We start from the raw sequence: 25,659 nt of genomic DNA on the forward strand, positions 1-25,659 counted from the left end.
CCGTAATTTTACAGGTCGAAAACATGATTACGTGAAATTTAATTTTTAGTGTACAACTTTTTTACAGGACATTTGCTGTAATAATAAGTGAATCTTCGTTAACTTTAAAGGAAAAAAATATAAAATTACAGGTTTTGTTAATAACAGGTGATTTATTTTAAAGGTTGCAGTTTTCAGTGACACGCTATAGTTAAATTTTTTTCTGTGTAGATTCAAAGCGCAATTTTTGGTTCAGAATTCAGATTCAGATTGTAAATAAATTTTACAATCAACATAAATTGTTGAGGATTTCAAGAGATTATGAGCTTAACACATTGCGGACCAAATACGAGATATCTCGTTTATTCGCTTGCCAACGGAGTGCTACACTTCGAAGTATTACTGGAATGAACTGAATTGGACTGTTAAACTTTATTCGACAAAATTGAACACAAAATTTGCCGTAACTTAAAAATGCTAAATTTGTTAAATTTCGGTGTTTCTCGTCATAGATTTCTTAGCGGTCCTTAATGTGTTAAGATTGCTTGTCAAATGAATTTCGAGATTTCATTTTTTAAAACAAAATTTGTTTGTAAACAAAATTAAATTGAAAATCACAAATGAAAAACAAATTTTGAGTTGTTTGTTTTAGCCGAAAAACCCAAAATTTTATTTTAAAAAATCATCCACAGGATTTTCATTATGGAATTGTTACTTTATGAAAAATATTTGCTGTTAGAGAAACATCTTCACCTGAAAAATTTACACAAAGTTCTATATTTTTCCAGTGTATTGATTAACATTATTATCACATTAAGTACACAAAAATTTGGCATTTTATGTTTCAGAAATCGATAAACAAAATTCTGCTTATACAATATAGATATTTGTGTGTGGAAGTGTTGTGTAAAGTTCTGTAGAATAAGGTTTCATTATTTGTTTCATAGCGTTTGGATTATGCTTTTTAATGAAGAATACTGACGGCTAGAGAAAAAACGAGATATCTCGTATTTAGCCCGCAATGTGTTAATATTGCAGCGTTGTTTAAAACCAAATTTCGTACTTAAATCATTAATTTGTTTCAAGGTTGCATCAAGAAAATTCCGTGTGAAATCTGATGATTTTTATCGCTTACTTTTTATTAATTTGATTTATTTTCATCAGAAGTTAAAATCTTAGAAATTGCAAACTAATTTGGAAGATTGGGCTTTAGTTGAAAAAAAAATTGTAATATTTCGGAAAGCATTCAAATTTATTTTCAATTGTCGAGTTTAAATTTCGTAAAATTTGAAATTGTTTTCAAATGTCATACAAAAAAACTTTAAGAGATAGATTTCTTTGAAATTGTTAAAATTAAAACAACAAAAAAATGTAAAAATGGAAAAAATAGCAAAATTGAATTGTTTAATAATTGAACTTTTAATTGGCGCCTTTAACTCTCAAGCGTTCATCTTGCAAGGATATAATGGCTAGCATCTTACTAATGCTAACACCACCAGCCCACAGAAAGAGTGCTATGTATGCCGTGACCTAGACTCGATCTCATGACATCTGGCTAAGAAGATTTGAACGCTATCCTCTAAGTCACCATCGGCGGCGGCGAACAACATGGAATGCTCACTTTATATGCAGAAATATTAGAATGAATAATGCAAAATTATTGTTAGCTTTTCGATTAATTATTGAAATTTACGTAGGCTAAAACACTCAACACCCTTTTCCCTATATGTAATTAATTTTGAAAAAATCAAACATTAAAAAACTACTGTTGACGAATCGCAAAACTCAATCGATTTTCCATTCAAATTTCAGTTTGTGATTTGATATTCTAAATGACACTTTTCCAACTAATTTAACCTCAAGTTTAATACTATTGATTCTGATGCACTTTTGTTTTAAAATTATTCAATACTTCAGCAAAAAACCGGAAAGTGTATTAATTTTTAGTTGACCTATCTCATTTCTTTATCATTTAAACACACTAATTTTAACACATCTAAGTTGAATTGCGAATTTTTGATCTTTTTTAACATGAAATTGAAATAAAACATTGGGATTTTAATTATAAATTTTGTAATTCTTGCTTTAGCTCTGATTGCAAATATGTTTCTCAACTCTGAAACCCGAAATTCATTTATTATCTGTTTCGGAAATGTTGATTTGAAATTATGATTTAAATTTGAGACATTGAATTATGGTTCTGAATAAAACCCGATTTTTGGTTTCAAATTTTACTCTTGAACTCTTTTATCTGCATTTCTATGGAATTCGAATTTATTTCCATTATTTTTTTTTGAAATTTTTAATTCTAAGTTCAAGATCTTAATGTTAATTCCCAATCGTCAAGATGGAAATATTTATTTTTGCCTTCGATCTTTAATCTGATTTCGATAATCTGCAATTAATCATGAAAAGAATAATATACAAATATATATCTTTAAAAAATTTTAATAAAAATGTTTGTTGATGATAGAATTATTAAATAAATTTAAAGAAAGATCAACTACAAGATGCAAAATTTGCACGCGATGTGTTAACAATTATAGTTTAAAGTCTCCGGACAAAATTGTTATTTCAATGCAATATACTGAGCTTGCAAGATTTCCGTTTGACACAAAAATAAAAAAAATTATAATAACTCAACTCCAATTTTTGTTTGGTTTTGTCAGTAATATGAATAAATCTAGCCAAAAATTGACTTACTTATAAGATTTTCGGCTAACCGCACCGGATCCCAACTTTCCCATTATTTGAACATTTCCGTATAAAACCGAATAATCTGGAAATATAATGAACTCATTTCCAGTTCCTTTATATATGTTTGAAATTTTTTGTTTTCTCTGGAATGGAATATAAAAAAATGTCATAGGGGCCCCCATGAAAAATTGCCCCGGGCCCCCCGATGGCTTAATCCGGTTCTGGCTGACAGTTTAAAGTAGAGATCAATAGGAGACTAAGACTAAGAAGAAAATCAAGTCAAAATATTGACTACAATAAGACAAAATATTCTCACAAGCTCATCATTAATTGGGCTAAATCGAATCGAGAAAAAAAATTGTTGCAAACTAGTCTTGATTTTGACACAATTTTGTTTCAATAAGCTCTCCCTTGTGATTAAATTAACTCTATTTTTGAATTAGTTTTTTTTTAGAAAATTATAAATCAGTCAATTATAATTAAGAATAAATTGAAAAACATCTTTGGAAAAGTTTAGACAATTTGAACGATTGAAACCATTTTTTAAGATTAAAACATATTTTATTATTTAATTAAAATGAAACTGATCATTTGACTTTTGACTTTTTTTAATTCAATTTAGATGAAGACTAATCTGATAAAAATTGAGGCAAAATTAAATAAATAGATATGGAATACGTGTAGAGAATTGAGGCCATTTTTTTTTAATGCCGATACTAATATCAAATTTCTCCTTCGATTTTTCCGTTAATCCAGAAGGGGGGGGAACCAATAAAATTGAAGGTATTTTATTGACAAATTTGATAATTTTTTCGAAAATTCAAACTTCTGCAAGAGCGAAAGTCAAACTGTAGAAGATGGGAGTTGTATTGCCGTTTGTATGCAATATTTTTCAAATTTTCGATCTAAAATAACTCGAAATTTGATTTTGAGCAATGTGAATTGTCTGCAAGCTTTTGTTAAATTTATTAAAAATTTCGAATATTTTTTTATCATGACCCCCCCCCACCCCCTTTTGTCATTTATCAACTTCAAGTGATAAAAGAAGGATTTAAAATTTGTTCCTGCAAGATATTGAATAATTCATAAGATAATATCTCCAGAAAATTACCGATTTCTAATTTCATTAAAAAAAATTTAAATTCAGAAGCAATCATTTGCTAATAAAAAAAATGAAAAAAATCATACACTCTTAGATAATATTTAACACAAAATTGAGCGCACAATTTTAGCTCAAATAAGTCAGAATAAAGAAAAAAAACTGCTCCCTACTTATATTTTAAAATTCATTACAAATTTGGATAGACATGGAGAAAAACAGTTGACAAAATGGTTGCACAATCCCACTTTTTAACTCACACTTAGCTGAGATAAAGCTTAGAAAAACTACAAAGAAGACTAAATAAAACTAGAATTTTTAAAAAAATTTAAAAAAAAAACTGAAGAAGATATAAAAACTATTCTATAAATATTAGACAAAATCAAGACAAGAGTCTTATTTCAAAATAACCTAAGCTTTTGAAATGAAATTTAAACTATATTGAAAAATTGTGTTTATAATTATAAATGGTAAAAGTATGACAAAATTAGACAAAAAGCAAACAAAACATTGACCCAATTGAAGTTAATGAAACATATTGAGAAATAACTGAAGTTATATTGAACCACAAATGGTACAAAATGAGTAGGCACTTAAAAGAACAAAACATAAACAAAATTAAAAAAATCGACATATCTCATTCAAATCTGTAAAAAAAAATTCACAAAATTTAAGAAAAAAATAATCTATAACTATTCTATTCACAGCAGATTATTATAAGGGTGAATTGTGAAAATAACAAAGAATTCAGAAAAGGCTGAAATTCAAATTCCAGCTCAAAATATTTGTGTAAAGTATTGCAGCGCTAATGTTACCACACCACTAGATTCAGTACGGAATTATCTTTCTGGTAAATATAAAATCTTGCGTTAATACACTGAAAATCCAGTACAAAGTTGAACTTGCGAAAGACGAAAAATAGCTACTTTAGAAAACTCGATAAAAATTCTGAGTTTCGTATTTTGAAAATCTAAAGGTGCGAGAATGTGCCAAGTTACATCAACTTTTCAATCCTCTTTTCAGAATTTATCTGATGTGACTTGAACAATTTTGACGGTTCATTGGTTGAAAAGTACGGTTTTACACCACTTTTTAATGCTTTTTGTGGTCATGATCTTCAAATGTTTAAAAACAAAAAAAATAATAATAATAATTACTTACTGTGCATCGTATAACTTCAGCTATCTTGGACACTAAGTTAATTTATTTTTTCCGTAGCTGATCTACAGTCTTTTTTTCGAAACATGTTTTTTGGATTTTGTTAAGACTTGAATAACGGAAAACTGAAGTGTTGCAGCTGAATATTTGAGTTACATTACGAGGTTTCCAAACTATTAATTTTGTAAAAATTGGTTGAGAAACAAGAGAAATATATTGGTTCTAGTCAGGATTGTCAAATTAATACTCCAAGGACTGTAACGGGTATAAATTTCAGCGACGGATGAGGGTTAAAGCGCGTTGAATTGAATAATGATATTATTCGGATGAATATAACTGAATATAATTTCTTTCTAAATTCCGGAGTGATTGTCAAATCGCTTTTTTGCATCAAAAATAAATCCTTCTTTAATAGTTTTAATGGATGTACACTGGATACTTTTTTAAATCGTTTGTTGTGTATGTTGTTCAAAGAAAGTTGTTTAAAAAATTTTGAGAATACCATGCAAAAAAAAACAATGTTTAATTTCAGTTGAATGGGCAATTTAGACTGTAAATTGATCATTTTCACCCTAATTGACCATTCTTAAGTGACCTAGATGACAATAGGATGATAAAAAATATTGGTTTTGGAAAATGTTTCCTTCTACGGTTGTTCCGGATTTTTGCAGGATCTAGTCAGGCCCAGTGACGATTTGGGTTTGAAATTCTGACGATTAATATGGGAAGAATTGAGAGATTGATCTTCCTTAATAATTTCAAATTCATATTTTTTACACTTGTTTCACATCATGCTCTAAAGAAATTTTATGACTGTGATCATAATACTTACAGTTCGATAAAAGTTACTTTTTTTTAATTCAACAACAGCCGATGAAATAAAAAAAAAATCTTAAATACGTGAAGTTGAGTTCTAATCGGCCTTACTAAATTAAAATAGCCTGAAAAAAGTTTTGAAAAATTGCTTTGACGATATTTACTCTCAAAAACAAATACAGGGCCAAATATAATCAACAACTGCAATTATAATTGTTTTGTAACTAGTCGATTTTATCAAACCTCGTCTTGGTGATAAACCTTTTGTCGAATTTGCAACAAGACATCATAGAACTGAAGTAAAATTGGTGTTCATAACATTTATAAGGGTGATGTACATAGAAACGCTGATTTATTTTCATTATCATTTGAAACATAATTCTCAGGAGGTGATCAAAAAGGGGCTTTGAACAATCAGTAATTATGTCGTGAAAAAGGTAGGGGGAAAATGAGGCATATAGCTGAAGATTTCCGTAATGGGATGACAAAAAAAAATCAGAATTCATGATTTTTCCCTCGATTTTTTCAACGAATTTCGTTTGACATCGCGAAGTTTTTGAACGTAACAAATAAACTACTTCTGCTGCTGAATTGGTACTTACTATGGTGAATATCAAAATCAATTGATTCTAATCAATTATCGATAAACTTGAAACTTTGGACCAATTCGAAGTGATTAAAAACTAATTAAGAAATAACTAAAGCCATATTGAGCCTTAATAGTTACAAAATCAACACTAAAATGAACAAAACTTGAACGAAATAATAAAAAAAAAAAACAAACATAACTTATACAAATCTGTTAAACCATTCACAACATTTTGAAAAAAGTAATATAATTATTCTATTCACAGCTGATTATAATGGTAAATTTTGGAAACAATCGAGAATTCAGACCAGTCTGAAACTAAAACTCCAGCCAAAAAATTAACAAGACGACAATTAGATAAACTTTAGACAAAAGTCTTGCTTGGTTTATAATGAATTGAAAAAAAGGTTGAAGTGTGTTGGCTAAAATAAGAAAAAATAGACACCAAGTGAATAAAATTAAACGAAATCGAAATAAAATGAAAACTCAAATAATGCAACTTAAAATTGATTGACAAAATTCAAAACAAATTATATGAACTAGTTAATAACAAAATTAAGATAAAGATGAGCAAAATTTAGGTTGACCAAATTTACAAACCCGAACTAATCGTAAAGGCTGGAAACTGTATGATTTGAAGATAAAATTGGGACGAAACGTCTGAAGAAAATAAAAACCAAATCAAATAAAATTAATGAATTTCATTTTTCAATAAAGACAAATTAGCAATACATTTCAGTCGATTTAATAAAAAAAAATGGAAATAAAAATCAGTCAAAACTAAATTAAACCAAATCAAGAAAACCTAATAAGTTTTTGATTAACATTATTAAGACAAAATTGAGACAAATTTGATGAAAAAGAGACAAAATTGATAAATGTTCCTTTTGGTTTGTTTGAGAATAAATAAAGTTATAACTGAGTTCAAATACCAGATCGAAAAAAAAGGAATTTCTAACTAAAAATAAGACTTTATTCTTCAAGGAAACAGAAATTAAAAACTAAAAATTAATCTTTTAAAGCTTGACTTTTTCTTTGGATTTATTGAAATAATAGTATTTTAGTTCGAATAACACAACTGAGTAGGTTTGAAGTCGTTATTTTGAGTATCACAAAAGTTATGGCTCATCAGAGTTGAAAAGTAATTTTAGAAATTCTTGATTCATTGCAATACGATTTGGCAAATTTCTCCCAAACCTTGTTAATTGGGTGCAGAAAGTGAGTGTGGGTGATTGATTGAGATAAAAAAAATTGTTTAAAAATTAATTAGCAAATCTAAAGAAAACTAAAGAAGCTTTAAAAATAAATGAACTTTTGCAATTTTTCCGCATACTTTTTGCGATATCTCACCCATCAATTAAAATATCGTAATAAAAATACCATGGGATATTTTTTTTTAATCTTTGGAATGTTTTTTGTCAGTACATCATTTCAAAATATCCAAGCGTTTCCGAGATATTTTTATATTTTGATTTGTGTTGTATTTAAACAACCACTTTTTCTTAAAGGGTTAAGATCAAATAAGAACCAAATTTATATAAAATGGAGACCAAAGATTCAAAAAATATTGAAAAAAATGAAACCAATAGAAAATGAGGGAACAGCGAAAAAACTGAGATAAATAAATTTTTCCCCATTAAACAAAACTGTTTAATTTTGGGTTGAAGACGAAACTATAAAAATAAATTTACAACAAAATTTGCGATTTAAGCTTTGAACATATGTAAAATGTTTAAAATGAGACAAAATTGAAATTCGATTTAGATCTAATTCGCACAAATCCGGAGACAAAATTGAGATCCTACGAGAAGGAAATTGCGTAAAACAAGAGATCAAATAAACGAAAGTTTTAACATGAATTTTAATATTTAATAAATTAATAAATTGATAAATAAATTGATTATTTGAATAAAAATTATATACACGAAAATACTCAAAAAACTTAGTATTAAAAGAGAATTAAAAAATAATGGGGAAAATTGATAATTAACCAATCTAGAAAACGGTAAAAACGGTATGAATTATCTCATGCTTGAAAAAATTCAAATTTTATTTTTTTTGCTCTTTATTTGGTATTTTAGAGTTAATTGTTACTGAAAAAGAAAAATTGTCAAGAATTTAACATGGATTAGTACAATCCCTGACTTCAATGGTTGATTCTTTCTTTTTTTTGCTCTCCATTTTCGCATGTCTAGCATCCACTTATGGGCCCTGTCAAAGTCGCCGAGAAAGCGGAAGTTGAAAATTTATATTTGCCGGGAAAACAAAGATAACAAGGCTTCGGCCAAAGCTTTTCGTTGACAGAAATGTAGCAGCGGGTGTACTATTTCGAAAAAAAAAGAGGGCGACTGACCCCCCTGCCAGTACATCATTGGGCCATAAATTTCGACGTCAAGCCCTTTTTTTTGGATTTTCGTTTAGGAAGGAGACTTTTTCCTGCATCTTCCTTTCTTCATGAAAACGAAATAAACGAGAATTTTCAAGACTTTTTCGTATGCACTGAATACATGTTTTAAAATGTTTTTTGTTACTTTGTTTATAATTTTAATTTTTTGAAACCTCCGCTCTATTTGGATTCGTTTTTTCTCAGGTGTCTTTAAAAAAATATATTTATTTTTAAACCGTAAACACATTATGATACCTTACAACGCTTCCTCAACGAAATTTTGATAGCCTGCGCTGTTTTTTTTTTCTCAGGTGAGTATCACAAATTAACGACTTAGCACTTCGAGCAAGTGATGTTGTGCTTCGCATGCGTAAACGTAATTTTACTGTTTGTCCGGAAGAAAGCCTCCCAGCAAGTCCGGTAGTAAAAAAGGAAACAAAATTATGCTCATCGTTGACTCGAAAATTAACTAAATAAACACGTGCTCAAAAAAACAAAGCGCACGCAGCCAGTTTCAGTGATTGCGTAATTAACTTATACGCAAGAAAGGGCAAACATGGAAGGAGCAGACATTCGGATGAAAGATTTTTGAATTGAGAACCCCAATTCAGAAACACAATCGAGGTTCTCAACAGAAAGTGGCTTTAAACCACAAACAAAAATCTATCGCAATCGCCATTTTCATGGCAAATTGATTCCGGGTTTCGTTATGGCGCTTAAGCCGTGGCTAATTTTTGCAGCCAATTTCCTAAGCCTTTGCTAATGAGCTGATCTTTTAGGCCGTCGCACCTTCTCGATGTACTTTTTAAATAGCAACTACATCTTGGCATGACTGGAACTGCGCTCAGGTGCTTCGCAATTCCCTGACCGTGTTCAGTAATAGGTGAGTAATTGAGAGGGTGGCCGTTAAACACGTGTCGTAGGCTCCGACAGTAAAAGACTTTCACGCCATTTGGATGAATGAAACCTTACCGTTTAATTAGCTGCAGCAACAGCGAGCGATCGGCAACAAAGTTGCTCCAGAAGATTGGCTCAAATGAATGAACGATGAACGATTATTATCGATTATTTTATTTCAACATATAAAACGGTGGTGTGTGGTTGTAGCTTGTACTGTAAATGGAAATTGTTCGGATTCCAAGTAACAACTTAAATTGATTAATATCACGGAGAAAATGTGCTTAACAACTGCATAAGGACGAAACTATTTTCATCGACTCCTAAAATCGTAAAATTAATCTCTAAACCATGAAACTATTTTTCTTCATTTGATAGCATTTAAATGAACGGTAAAAAAACAAAAAAAAAAAAGTTTTGAGAAATTTTCTAATGTGAAGGTGTTCTTCCAATCAATCAATTAATTTTGTTACGATCTCGATTACCTTCCGCTAATGAGCATTATATTGGACAAGCGAATTAGTTCTGTCAATTTCGCCAGTAGATATCACTTGACACCGTTTCTGTAATCACTCATCGCATCATTTGTTTACCTTGAGCCGATGATACCGAGCACAGTTCCCGGACTTGTGTCACTTGCCATAATGCTGTCATTCTAGAGTTTACTCGGCATCTAATTAATTTTTCCAACACTCGTGCGGCACTCATCTTATCTTATATTCCAGAGTTTTTTTTTCCTTCACCGTCGAACTAAAGTTTCACAATCTTGAACCGAGCCGGTGATGATGATGCTGTTGACGATATGCAGATGATGACTGAGGGAGGGCACACTGCTCGCTTACCTGCAATATTCAAGAAAAAGAGAGAGGAAGAAAAACAAACTTAAAATCAGATAACACACATTCAGTTCAGTTGAGTTTTATTGTACATTTTCCTCGCCGCCGTGAGGAATGAAAAATCGACTGCAGCAGTTCCAGAAAACGGAAGATCTCTATTTGCCTTGACAAAGACGACTAAACACGATGAGGCACGAAGAAGGCAAACGAAAAAGGGGGGCGCACATGATGCAAAGTCGTTTATTTGTTTCGTTATTATCGAGATAACAGCAGCAGCATGACTAAATCTGCGCCGGCCGACTGAACGACCGGGATTCTGGAGACTTATGACACATCAGATAACGCGCATCGAAGGTGAGAACATCTTCGCCTCATGACTTTCCTGAGGGGGCGTGTTGTTGCGTATCAGATCGATGCAGAGAATTTGAAGAATCATTTTGTCGACAAATTTTCACGCGGTAATTTTGGATGTTTCAAATTTTTCATAAACTTTACTATGTTCACAGATCTTTTTGCGATCTTCTCTTCTTATTCCTCTCGTATCGATCATTCCTCATCTCTCATCTCTCATCTCCCATCTCTAATCTCTCATCTCTTTAATCTCTCATCTCTTCAATCTCCCATCTCTCATCTCTTATTTCTCATCTCTCATCTCTCATCTCTCATCTCTCATCTCTCATCCATCATTCCTCATCTCTCATCTCTCATCTCTCATCTCTCATCTCTCATTTCTCATATCTCACCTCTCATCTCTCATCTCTCATCTCTCATCTCTCATCTCTCATCTCTCATCTCTCATCTCTCATCTCTCATCTCTCATCTCTCATATCTCATATCTCATATCTCATCTCTTATCTCTCATCTCTCATCTCTCATCTCTCATCTCTCATCTCTCATCTCTCATCTCTCATCTCTCATCTCTCATCTCTCATCTCTCATCTCTCATCTCTCACCTCTCATCTCTCATCTCTCATCTCTCATCTCTCATCTCTCATCTCTCATCTCTCATCTCTCATCTCTCATCTCTCATCTCTCATCTCTCATCTCTCATCTCTCATCTCTCATCTCTCATCTCTCATCTCTCATCTCTCATCTCTCATCTCTCATCTCTCATCTCTCATCTCTCATCTCTCATCTCTCATCTCTCATCTCTCATCTCTCATCTCTCATCTCTCATCTCTCATCTCTCATCTCTCATCTCTCATCTCTCATCTCTCATCTCTCATCTCTCATCTCTCATCTCTCATCTCTCATCTCTCATCTCTCATCTCTCATCTCTCATCTCTCATCTCTCATCTCTCATCTCTCATCTCTCATCTCTCATCTCTCATCTCTCATCTCTCATCTCTCATCTCTCATCTCTCATCTCTCATCTCTCATCTCTCATCTCTCATTTCTCATCTCTCATCTCTAATCACTCATCTCTCATTTTTCATCTAACATCTCTCATTTCTCATTTCTCATTTCTAATCTCTCATCTCTCATCTCTCATCTCTCATCTCTCATCTCTCATCTCTCATCTCTCAACTCTCATCTCTCATATCTCATCTCTCATCTCTCATCTCTCATCTCTTATCTCTCATCTCTCATCTCTCATCTCTCATCTCTCATCTCTCATCTCTCATCTCTCATCTCTCATCTCTCATCTCTCATCTCTCATCTCTCATCTCTCATCTCTCATCTCTCATCTCTCATCTCTCATCTCTCATCTCTCATCTCTCATCTCTCATCCCTCATCTCTCATCTCTCATCTCTCATCTCTCATCTCTCATCTCTCATCTCTCATCTCTCATCTCTCATCTCTCATCTCTCATCTCTCATCTCTCATCTCTCATCTCTCATCTCTCATCTCTCATCTCTCATCTCTCATCTCTCATCTCTCATCTCTCACCTCTCATCTCTCATCTCTCATCTCTCATCTCTCATCTCTCATCTCTCATCTCTCATCTCTCATCTCTCATCTCTTATCTAGCATCTCTCATCTCTCATCTTTCATCTCTCATCTCTCATCTCTCATCTCTCATCTCTCATCACTCATCTTTCATCTCTCATCTTTCATCTCGCATCTTTCATCTCTCATCTTTCATCTTTCATCTCATATCTCTTCTCTCCAATCGCTCATCTCTCATCTCTCATCTCTCATCTCTCATCTCTCATCTCTCATCTCTCATCTCTCATTTCTCATTTCTCATTTCTCATCTCTCATCTCTCATCTCTCATCTCTCATCTCTCATCTCTCATCTCTCATCTCTCATCTCTCATCTCTCATCTCTCATCTCTCATCTCTCATCTCTCATCTCTCATCTCTCATCTCTCATCTCTCATCTCTCATCTCTCATCTCTCATCTCTCATCTCTCATCTCTCATCTCTCATCTCTCATCTCTCATCTCTCATCTCTCATCTCTCATCTCTCATCTCTCATCTCTCATCTCTCATCTCTCATCTCTCATCTCTCATCTCTCATCTCTCATCTCTCATCTCTCATCTCTCATCTCTCATCTCTCATCTCTCATCTCTCATCTCTCATCTCTCATCTCTCATCTCTCATCTCTCATCTCTCATCTCTCATCTCTCATCTCTCATCTCTCATCTCTCATCTCTCATCTCTCATCTCTCATCTCTCATCTCTCATCTCTCATCTCTCATCTCTCATCTCTCATCTCTCATCTCTCATCTCTCATCTCTCATCTCTCATCTCTCATCTCTCATCTCTCATCTCTCATCTCTCATCTCTCATCTCTCATCTCTCATCTCTCATCTCTCATCTCTCATCTCTCATCTCTTATCTCTCATCTCTTATCTCTCACCTCTCATCTCTCATCTCTCATCTCTCATCTCTCATCTCTCATCTCTCATCTCTCATCTCTCATCTCTCATCTCTCATCTCTCATCTCTCATCTCTAATCTCTCATCAGTCATCTCTTCTCTCTTCTCTCATCTCTCATCTCTCATCTCTCATCTCTCATCTCTCATCTCTCATCTCTCATCTCTCATCTCTCATCTCTCATCTCTCATCTCTCATCTCTCATCTCTCATCTCTCATCTCTCATCTCTCATCTCTCATCTCTCATCTCTCATCTCTCATCTCTCATCTCTCATCTCTCATCTCTCATCTCTCATCTCTCATCTCTCATCTCTCATCTCTCATCTCTCATCTCTCATCTCTTGTCTTTCATTTCTCATCTCTCATCTCTCATCTCTCATCTCTCATCTCTCATCTCTCATCTCTCATCTTTCATCTCTCATCTCTCATCTCTCATCTCTCATCTCTCATCTCTCATCTCTCATCTCTCATCTCTCATCTCTCATCTCTCATCTCTCATCTCTCATCTCTCATCTCTCATCTCTTTTCTTTCATTTCTCATCTCTCATCTCTCATATCTTATCTCATTTTGATTGTATAAATTTTTCTCCAATTTATTTTTGATTTTTTTTTGTAAGATTCTAATGCTTTTGTCTCGTTTTAAGTTTTATTTCCAATTTTATCATTCTGGTTATTTTTCTCATTTTAAATTTTTTTTTAAATTTTGGTCATTTTAGTCATTTTTGCCATTGTTGTTATTTTCCTCGTTTGTTTTTTTATGTTATTTCTGATTTTTTTTATGTTTTTTTTTATTTGTGACCTTTGGGAGAACTTCGATCATTCTATAAATTTTAGCAAATCACGAGATGATTTGCCGGAAATATTGAATGAAGACCATAAAATCATCATCAAGACATTCATAATCAAAACTGCTTTGATCATCGGCAGTTGCAACAAGATGATTCTACATTAGTGCTGCATGAATTAACATCCCCTGTAGGAAACAGCAGCATCAAACACTGGAAGAAACCACATAAAGCTGTCAATCCGACTCACTAATCGTTCGTCTCCGTCAGAAGTTGTTGATTTAACCGTCTCCGCCTAGGGGGGTGAATCTCAAAGCAAGTCCCCCATTGAGTGTTGCATCAAACAAGATGGGGAGATCTTTGCTGTCTTCCTCTGGCAGATGCTTCAACCGGAAACACCAACCAAGTACACAAGCACTTCGAATGGCCGGAAACAAAGCTCGGTAAACACTTGAAAGTTTCAAACAATTCCGTTTGTCACTGCTCTCGGAAAACTTAATCCAAAGGGAAATGTGCAACCGGAGAAAGGGTTTCATGAATGTGACAACGACAACAACAATACCAAATAGCGAGCACTCGTCGAGAAAAACGCACTTGATGTCACTCGACCGTCAAAGTTTTCATCAATCGCACCTATCCGAAACAGAACATGAACATTTCGTGACTCACAAATACTATAAATATAAGCCCTGCACATAAAACACGCCTAGTCTGATGCAACGAACGTTTGAGTCTATTTTACAACCATAGTCCTACAATGTCGGCTAAAGTGTCGTCATTCTTTCACTATTTACTCGTCGTTGGGCTATCTGCCATGCTTTCGGGCCCAAGCTGCCTCCTATTTTGATTGTGGTGTCTCACACTCGTTAACATTTTCGAATTGTTCTTCCGCCATTTCCGCCTTTTTTACCTTTGACGGGGGCCGCACTCTCCACGCTTCACGAGTGACAACGAGTCAGGGCTGCTAAATTGTCAATGCCGGGATAAGGTTTTGAAAACATAAATCAACGGGAAATGTTTGAATCAGTTAGAAAGTATTTTTTCTTTCAAACTATTTGGTGGGAAATAAAATTTCGATCAAAAATATTGTTTAATGGTATAATTTTCCGAAAACAACAATACGAGCAAAAGTGTGTTGAAAACATCCGACTAAAGAGTGTTTTCGCAGCCCTGGAATAATCAAAATGACACTACACACGGTCCACTGGGTGTATTTTTTTTCTTTTTTGCTTCATCATAAATATGACGACGACGACGGTAACAGAAATTTAATTAATGTTTTGTATACGTACAAGTGAAACATATGGCAGCAGTTGGTTTCGAATTTTGTTTGCTTACTGGTTCCTAGCCTAACATAAACGATATTTCATGCATTTCGCATGAATATCAATTTCCGAGCAACACAATTGCAGTGTTACATCATAGTTGAATTTTGACCTACTTTCCACAAGCTTTTGTTGCTAAATGACTTTTTAGCCTGGTAAAATATAGATAATTATCAACTGTAAGTTTTCACATATTCCCCATAAATTTTCTTAATCAATTTTGACTTATTTTGAAGGCATATATTTTGTCAATTTAGAAAATTTTAGCCATAATAGTTGATTCAATCATACCATTTATAAAACTTTAAAAAGTTTTAAAAAAATCTAAAATTTAAAAAAATAGCCAAAAACAAAATTTGAAAAATGTTTCCAGTTTCGTAAAATTGTTTTTTTTTTTTCAAATATCATCATTTTTGTCACATTTTAACATGTTTTCCATAACAGAATTTTGTCATTTGTGCTTTCATGTAATTTTTGTCTTTTTGTCATTTTTGTCATTTTTGTAAATTTTTGTCATTTTTGTAATTTTTGTAATTTTTGTAATGTTTGTCATTTTTGTCATTTTTGTCATTTTTGTCATTTTTGTCATTTTTGGCATTTTTGGCATTTTAGTCATTTTTGTCATTTTAGTCATTTTAGTCATTTTTGTCATTTTTGTCATTTTTGTCGTTTTTGTCATTTTTGTCATTTTTGCCATTTTTGTCATTTTTGTCGTTTTTGTCATTTTTGTCATTTTTCTCAGTTTTGTGATATTTGTGATTTTTGTCATTTTGGTTTATTGGTTTTTTGGTTTTTTTTTTGGTAATTTTGGTCATTTTTGTCATTTTAATCATTCTTGTAATTTATGTCAATTTTGTCATTTATGTCATTTTTGTCATTTTTGTCATTTTTGTCATTTTTGTCATTTTTGTCATTTTTGTCATTTTTGTCATTTTTGTCATTTTTGTCATTTTTGTCATTTTTGTCATTTTTGTCATTTTTGTCATTTTTGTCATTTTTGTCATTTTTGTCATTTTTGTCATTTTTGTCATTTTTGTCATTTTTGTCATTTTTGTCATTTTTGTCATTTTTGTCATTTTTGTCATTTTTGTCATTTTTGTCATTTTTGACACTTTTGTCATTTTTGGCATTTTAGTCATTTTAGTCATTTTTGTCATTTTTGTCATTTTTGTCATTTTTGTCGTTTTTGTCATTTTTGTCATTTTTGCCATTTTTGTCATTTTTGTCGTTTTTGTCATTTTTTGTCATTTTTCTCAGTTTTTTTATATTTGTGATTTTTGTCATTTTGGTTTATTGGTTTTTTGGTTTTTTTTTTTTTTGGTAATTTTGGTCATTTTTGTCATTTTAATCATTCTTGTAATTTATGTCAATTATGTCATTTTTGTCATTTTTGTCATTTTTGTCATTTTTGTCATTTTTGTCATTTTTGTCATTTTTGTCATTTTTGTCATTTTTGTCATTTTTGTCGCTTTTGTCATTTTTGTCATTTTTGTCATTTTTGTCATTTTTGTCATTTTTGTCATTTTTGTCATTTATGTCATTTTTGTCATTTTTGTCATTTTTTTAATTTTTGTCATTTTTGTCGTTTTTGTCATTTTTGTAATTTTTGTCAGTTCTGTCATTTTTGTCATTTTTGTCATTTTTGTCATTTTTGTCATTTTTGTCATTTTTGTCGTTTTTGACATTTTTGTGATTTTTGTGATTTTTGTCATTTTTGCCATTTTTGCCATTTTTTGTCATTTTTGTCGTTTTTGTCATTTTTGTCATTTTTCTCAGTTTTGTGATTTTTGTCATTTTTTGTCATTTTTGTCATTTTTGTCAATTTTGTCATTTTTGTCTTTTTTTTCAATTTTGTCATTTTTGTCATTTTTGTCATTTTTGTCAATTTTGTCATTTTTGTCAATTTTGTCAATTTTGTCATTTTTGTCATTTTTGTCATTTTTGTCATTTTTGTCATTTTTGTCATTTTTTTCATTTTTGACATTTTTGTCATTTTTGTCATTTCTGTCATTTCTGACATTTTTGTCATTTTTGTCATTTTTGTCATTTTTGTCATTTTTGTCATTTTTGTCATTTTTGTCATTTTTGTCATTTTTGTCATTTTTGTGATTTTTGTCGTTTTTGTCATTTTTGTCATTTTTGTCATTTTTGTCATTTTTGTCATTTTTGTCATTTTTGTCATTTTTGTCATTTTTGTCATTTTTGTCATTTTTGTCATTTTTGTCATTTTTGTCATTTTTGTCATTTTTGTCATTTTTGTCATTTTTGTCATTTTTGTCATTTTTGTCATTTTTGTCATTTTTGTCATTTTTGTCATTTTTGTCATTTTTGTCATTTTTGTCATTTTTGTCATTTTTGTCATTTTTGTCATTTTTGTCATTTTTGTCATTTTTGTCATTTTTGTCATTTTTGTCATTTTTGTCATTTTTGTCATTTTTGTCATTTTTGTCATTTTTGTCATTTTTGTCATTTTTGTCATTTTTGTCATTTTTGTCATTTTTGTCATTTTTGTCATTTTTGTCATTTTTATCATTCTTGTAATTTATGTCAAAAATGACAAAATTCATTTACGTCATTTTAGTCATTTTGGTTTTTTTGGTAATTTTTGTTATTTGGGTGATTTTTGTAATTTTTTTTTGTCATTTTTGTAATTTTTGTCTTTTTTGTCGTTTTTGACATTTTTGTCATTTTTGTATATTTTTTTCATTTTTGTTATTTTTGTCATTTTTGTCATTTTTGCCATTGTTGTTATTTTTGTCATTTTTTTGTCATTCTGTCGTTTGTGTCATTTTTGTCTTTAATCTCTAATCTCAAATATCAGTTCAAAATTTTCACCTCAGAGTCATCGATTCTCAATTTCCAATTCGCACTGTCCAAGGTTCAGCTCTCAATGATCAACCATTACGAGTCAAATGTGACACCCAATTCGCACGGTTTGTTTTCCCCCCATTTGTCTTCGCCTGTCATCAACATTTCACTTGCGACTATCAATCGTCTTATCAAAGCCCTCTGACCGAAAGGCAAAGTGCCTGTCTGCGAAAACTCTCACCGGCTCAAAGTACCACTTTTGCGTTAAAATACCCCTAGTAGTAACAGTTTATCAAAGACGACATCACAAACAATTATGCCATCGATTCATGTCATCGGCAATGACATAAATTAGCGCAACAAGTTCTCTCCAGTAGTTGTTTCTTTTTTTTTCTCATCCGACTGGCAGCTGCACTTTGCAGTGAACATTCGATGGTATTGCCAATGAAAATTCATATCGAATGGAGGGAAAATTGAACCTTTAAATCCCTTAATCGCTTATTGTGGAACGGATTCAATGAACCTACAAAGTCATTGCCGATCTCAATCGGTGGATAAAATGCTTCAAAAGATTTCTCAAAAGTCGAAAATTTCAAAACTAATATTGTGTTTTCCACATTTGTAATCTCAAAATATATTTTTAGATTTCTCACAATAAGACTTATGTACGAAACTTCAAAACAAACTTACACAAATTTCCGGCTTTAGAAGCTGAAGCACGAACTTGGATTGATCATCACGTCCGGTCTGACTGATGGGAGGCCATTTGTTGAAGCAAAAGAAAGCAAAGGGAAACATGAAAATTCAACTTGTTGGTGGAAATGGCAGCGAAAAAAAAAACGTCCACTGTTGTTGTGTTTTTAAGGTCCAGTTTATCACCCGGGGAGGCCAACCACCACACTGGCCTCACAGAATAACAGTGGCCATTTTCTCGGACTCTCAATTCAAGCAAGTTCGTAGGATGTTGCAACAAAGTTTTTGTGTTTTTAAAAATTTCGACTAGTTTAAACCTCAATACCTTTCTCCGAATATTTTCCCCTAAATAAGCGATGGTTCTTAACCTTTGAAAGGTGATATTTTGCAAAATCAAAATTCAGTTGCTCTGCGTCCTCAATAAAAAAAAAATCAATAAAATGTGCAAAATTTCACTGCAATTCGACATTTACAAGGCGATCGTCAAAAAGTATTAAATTTTTTTCAGAAGATCGATTAGAAAACTTCAAAACCACTTGAGAAAACTATGATTAATTCTGGCTAAACTATAGAACATTCATCAGGTTTAAAGTCAAAGATTTCATGATATGAAACTAATTTCTATTACATACAGTATGACCCATAAACAAAAATCTGCGAAAATCCGTCATCAAAGTTCAAATACACTTTTCCTGATGTTAACATGTTAAAAACTTTTTTATTCATTCTGGCATGTACTTAAAACCCCGAAATATGGGTATAAGTTGAAAGGGCTCAATTAATAGAGGTCGATCTTGATATCTTTTCATTTCAAAGCTGTATATTACTGATAATCGCTTGAAATCCCCATATTATGGGAATTGTTGTAAATCACAAAAAATCAAATGAATCCTCAAAAATATTCGTATTGGGTGAAAGGGCTATACAAGGAGAAGTCGAATTTGGTATTCTGACGCTATCTTGAAATCCAAGATGGCGGATTCTGCTTTTCTTTCCAAACCTGTATATTATTGATAGTGAAACCCTCATAATATGGGTGTAAGTTAAAAGGGCTGAACTAAAACAAATCAAATTTCCCTGTCTGACGCCATCTTGAAATCTAAAATGGCAGCTTTCGCTGAACTTTAAAATGCTGTAAATGGCTAGAAATCGCATGACACCCCCGCAATATGGATATTGAGTGAAAAGGCTAAACGAGTAGAAGTCGAATTTCGCTTCCTGACGCCATTCTGAAATCCAAGATGGCGGGTTCCATTTACAGCACTTTAAAGAACAGTGAAAATCACCATTTTGGGTGGCATCAGATAGCGAAATTTGACTTCTTCTCGTTTAGCGCTTACACCCAATACCCATCTTGTGAGGGTTTCTTGTGATTTTTCAGCGTTTACAGCATTTTAAAGTTAAGCGGAAGCCGCCATCTTGGATTTCAAGATGACATCAGAAAGCGAAATTCGACTACTTCTAGTTCAACTCTTGCACCTAAAACCCATATTGTTGAGTTTCAAGCGATTTTTAATCGTTTACAGCATTTTAAAGTTCAGCGGAAGCCACCATCTTTAATTTCGAGATGGAGTCAGACAACGGAATTTGACTTCAACTCGTGGTTTCTTCCACCGGACCTCCACAACCAATCCCTTATTAATATCATTTAAAAAGTCTGTCCTCATTTACTGTACAAATGATTAACAACTTCGAAATGAGCAACTTTTCCTACGCGTGTAATTGATTGGCTTGCGAGAGAAGCGTCAATTTTTAGCTATTTATATGGGTCTCATAAAACCGTTTTAAGACTAAAATGCCATGACTTGGTTGGTTACAAAATCAAAGATTGTTGATTCACAATATCAAGATTTCGAAAATATTTTTCCAGGCCTGTTTTCAATCATCTCCATTATGTTTGCGATGTCATTACATCATGTTTATTTATTGAAAAAAGATTTTCAGAAAATGTTTTCAATTTACTTCTTGCCATAAAAATAAATATTTCATTAAAATTTCCATATCCTTAAGATTTGACGAAGCGCATTTATTTTAAGATACTATTTCTCACACATTTCACCTTAAATCTTGAATGGCAGCAGAAAATATGCTCAAAATATGGTTAAAATATTGCTTTTTATTATTAATTTTACCAGATCATATCTCAATAATGCAATCATCATTCGTAACCAGCATGGTAAAAATAAAAAATAACAAAAATAAAAAATAAAACTCTCGGAATCGAAAAAAAAATTGTAAACATGTTTTGACCAAAATTGTACAGCATAATGATTTTATCGAAGATTAAAAATGATCATGATGACGTTTCTAGAAAAGGGCTAAAGAGCCAGATTTTAGCTTTATCAGAGTTCTGGAGATGAAAAGAATGCGCTTAAGCTTTTTATGAAGATTAATGCTATAGTGCTAACGAATTTGAGCTGAAGTCAAATTTAGAAAGAAATAATAAAACCAAAAATACACAAAAAAAAATAATTTCTTAATATAGTTTTTTTTTTCCACAGGACAATCACACACGCTCGATAAAATAGTCAACTTTATTGATAAAATTTTAAATAAATCAGAATCAAAGTTTCAAACCAATGTTATATTCTGTAAGTTATTATTAAATAATTCAAAATGATGATTCTAAAATCTGAACTAGATCATTTGAGTCAATATTATCAAAACACCAAAAATGAATACGAATTAAAATTTCTAATAAAACAAAAATTTAAAGCTTTGGAAGAATCACTACAAAGAAATAGAATATATAAAATATAACACCAGGTTTGAAAAGAAATTAAATCCTAATTCAAAAATAAATTTCATCTCAGGGTAGAAATCAACCATGATTAAAAATTGTTTTGCAAAATGAGAATTTTTGTTTATTATAAATCATATTCATTTATATATCCGTTCTTCATTTTTAATTGAAGAATTGATTGAAAATTCCTCTGCTTGGAAAGAATATTTAATATTGATTTGAAGTGAATTCTAATTGAAATGGGAATTTTCTTCAATAAAAAAATATCTATTTTGAACGTACGAGAATTTATTAGAAACACATATGTAATGATTGAATTAAATTTTATAAAACAGAAAATAGTTAGAGATGAGATTTTTTTTTATCAAAATAAAAGGCTACAAAAGGTCAATATTTTTCTTTATTTCATAATCAATTCCAAAAATATCAATTAAAACAATTAAAATGTGTAAAACGTTGAAACATTTTCAACGCAATTATAGTTTAAAATAACAAGCTCTAATATTTTGTCACCGTCAATTGAAATATTGGATCCTGGAACGGATAAAATGTAGAAACAAGGTTTTCTTATTTTAAAATCTAGATTTATAGGCTTCCATGAAGATTATGTTTGCAGAACATAAAAATTCAGAGTTTAAAAACCAAGGCAAATTTATTGAAAATATTTCAAAAAATTTCATTAGTTTGACTGCAAAATTCCATAGATTTAATTGAAAATTTAATTAAAATGTAAGTTCAATTTATCGGCCTTATCGGTAAAAAAATGTTTTTATAATCAGAACAGTTCAAGATTATGAAAATAAAAATTCGTTCCATAAAGACCAAATCTATGACATGTGATAAAAATACTTCTAATCAAATTTCTTCTTGCTCAATTTTAATATCTATATGTGCATTTCTCTTAGCTTTCTATTTGCCTGTAATTTTCATAATCTTGAAATGTTCTTAATAATGGAAAATAACTTTCACCGATAAGGTCGATAAATTAAATAAACAAATATAACTAATAGACAAACTAAGATTGAAATTGAATCAATTTTGAGTTAAATCAATCATCGATAACTGATTAACAAGAAAGTGTACCTACATTATATTCCGGTATGATATTTTGTTGATGATGATGCATGATCTAAAAAAAATCTTCAGTTTTTAACTATTTCTAAAGAAATGTATTTCTAAATTTACTGAAAATAGTATATAGAAAATTTATTCCTATAACAAAATTGTTGAAATCTGCCAAAAGATTTGATTTTTGTTTTTCAAAATATCCTAAATTCAATTAACCTTCTTTTAAAATTCGTTAAAAATCTTTAATTTCACAGAATTGAAAAAGTTAACAAATAGAAAACTTCTATAACTTTTTTCTTAGAGGTCAAAAAAACTTGAGGTCTTTGAGAAAGTATATTAAAAAAAAAATTTATAACTTTTTTATGTTTTAAAGTTTGCCAGAAAAGTGCAGAATTTTCTTTAATAATTTTTACATATTTTCAAAAGTTTCTCTGCCGTTCTAAGCCATAAACGTACGAACGAGGAAAATCGCGATTAAAATGTCAGCTTTAATTCCAATTATTCTCTCAAACTTAAAATTCACCAATAATTTTTTCGTTGTAAAGAGATCAAGTTTATCATTTCGAAATGTTTTTTGCCAAAAAAAACAATTACATTTTCTACAACAAACGGAAAATGGCAGTCAAAAATTATTTGCAATTTATCTTAAGAGAATAATTTATAAAAATTTGCATTTCATACAGAATTCTCTATAGTGTGACATTTTTTGGTAGAAACATTAACATAGAGTCAACCAACTTGATGAAAATTTCGCAAAAGTTCTGAACAAAGTATATACTTTTTTGTGTTTTTATCAGAAAGTTAACTCAAAAAGAAACCTTTTTTTAAGTGGAGATGGAGAACAAGAAACACAAAATAAAATTGAAGAATATATCGTATCTGCCTAAAATTTGGTATGATATAAATGACTTTTATTCTATCATAAAAGTTATTAGTAATAAAGTAATGAACTTGTTCCTAATTAAAACCAATTTTAAAGACGAGGTAGAGTTTTTTGTGTGAAGATGTGAGTTTCAATAGAAAAGGTTTGTTATATTGCAAATTTAAATTGACAATTCAATATTAGATTCATTTCGCGAACATCATTTAAAGTGTCGAAGAATGAAATGTCTTAAGCCTAGAGTGATTTAGGACTGAAAATCGCCGAAGGAAAGCCAATTTTCTGACATGTTTGGTAACCAGGATGGCCAGCAAGTTTTCATTTTCAAATCCCGGTTTGACGTTTTTTATCTTGTATAAAATTACATAAATAAAATTATTAACAGTGTTTTTTTTACCAAAAAAGAAGACATTTATAAAAAAGTTTATTGGGATTTTTTTTTACGTAAAATAAAATTTTTGTAGGTTGAAATGCAAAACTGCTAAAAAATATTCTAGTATAACCTTAACTGTATCCTGCAAAATTTTGTAAAAAAATGATACCATCTCCAAAAATTTAATTACTGATCCATAAATCAAAACTTAATTTCAAATTGGGATTCAAAATTCGATTTTACATTGAAATTTGTATTTTGGCATAGCTTAAGGCAGGGCCGTAGGAAAAACCAAATCATAGGGGGGGCGGGGAGGTTGGTGCGGTATTTGGTGACTGATTTATTCGTAACTTTAGAGAGTTGGTCCTAAATCTAAAAGGTGAGCTTAATTTTTTTAATGAAACTTTAAATAACAAAATATGGAATTCGCTTTCATCATTCACTTATTTGAATTGAGTATAAATTTTTTTTTAGGAAGTCTACAATTTCTAAAAAAAAAATATTCTGTGCTCAAAAAAAAAAAAAAATAGCCCAATCCTAGAAACTCATTTGCAAATTCAAAGATTTTAACCTGTGATGAAAAAAAATCAAATTTCCAAAAAAAGTAGGAGCTAAAAAATTTTGGATCAAATTTGCTTAGTGCAAACTTAAACCAAATTTATGATTTTAGTTTGAAACTAGACTTTCAACTAAACTGCAATTTTAATAATATCAGTTACATGTTTCTTTAATACCAAATATTTTTCATAAAGAATCAATTAAATAATAAAATTCCAGTGGATGATTTTTATGAAAAAATTTGGGGTTTTTAGCATAAGAAACTTAGGAAATAAACTAAAATACTGTGTTATTTTCAGCTGAATTGTGTATACAAACTAATTTTGATTAAAGCTTTGAAACCTGGAAATTGAATTAACAAGCGATTTTTTAAGTTCATGATCTCTTGAATTCCTTAACCATTTTATGTTCATTGTGAAACTCATATACAAGCTAAATCTTTTTCTGAATTTTGAATTTACATTAATATTGAAAATGCAAATGGTTTTCAAAAAACATGATACATATTTGATACGAAATGCAAAACCTAATTTAAACCACGTTTCCAGAGCAACTTTGCAATTTTAGTTTATTCTGATAATTTGAACTGAAAAACAAGAATCCTGAACTGGATACAGAATCCGAAATACGAAAAAAGAAATCAATTTTAATTATGGGAATATAGAACCAGGTTCTGTGAAATGGGTTTAATTTAATTCAAAATATGATATTCAGACCTGAAGTTCTATGAACATGAGAGAAAATTTTGAAAAACTGTAGCAGAATTTTTATCTTGGGATGGGTTGTTGAAGTTTTTGCATTAGTTTTAAGTCTCGATTGTTACTCTTGAAAACCCTTACTCCATTATCATAATTTGATTTTGAATTTAAAATTTTGAGTGTAGAGTAGAATACCTCGCTTGCTTTTTTGGATCCTCATGGGAGGGGGGGGGGTTGGTTTCACTCTCAAAACCCACCCCCTCCCCGTTCCTACGGCCATGGCTCAAGGTACATAGATATTCAATGCTACTGATTGATATTTTAATTTTTTCCTACGCAGTTTTGAGAACAGATTTCGCTGATGGGTTTTCATGGCTTATAATGGATTTTCAGAGCCTGAATGATGTGTGCTAGATTCCGAATTTGGTATATTAATCTAAATTCTG

The 25,659-nt window shown here is 31.1% G+C and overlaps 1 protein-coding gene across 3 annotated transcripts in view; it reads right to left on the reverse strand.

Annotated features, from left to right (window-relative positions):
• Window positions 1–25,659, reverse strand: part of LOC129757329 (calcium uniporter protein, mitochondrial) — a 480,797-nt gene that overhangs the window by 260,923 nt on the left and 194,215 nt on the right. Inside the window, exons 1-2 of one of the 3 annotated variants that reach the window (XM_055754519.1) lie at window positions 14,318–14,333; window positions 10,215–10,463 (exon numbers count right to left, since the gene is read on the reverse strand). The exons of the other annotated variants lie outside the window; for them this stretch is intronic. Of the exons in view, the coding sequence (XP_055610494.1) occupies window positions 10,215–10,329 (115 nt within the window). The 5' untranslated portion in view covers window positions 10,330–10,463; window positions 14,318–14,333. Of the gene's footprint in view, window positions 1–10,214; window positions 10,464–14,317; window positions 14,334–25,659 lie in introns of those variants that run through there. 3 annotated transcript variants of the gene reach the window in all.

Source organism: Uranotaenia lowii, chromosome 3 (genome assembly GCF_029784155.1).
Source record: "Uranotaenia lowii strain MFRU-FL chromosome 3, ASM2978415v1, whole genome shotgun sequence".
Taxonomy (NCBI): domain Eukaryota; kingdom Metazoa; phylum Arthropoda; class Insecta; order Diptera; family Culicidae; genus Uranotaenia; species Uranotaenia lowii.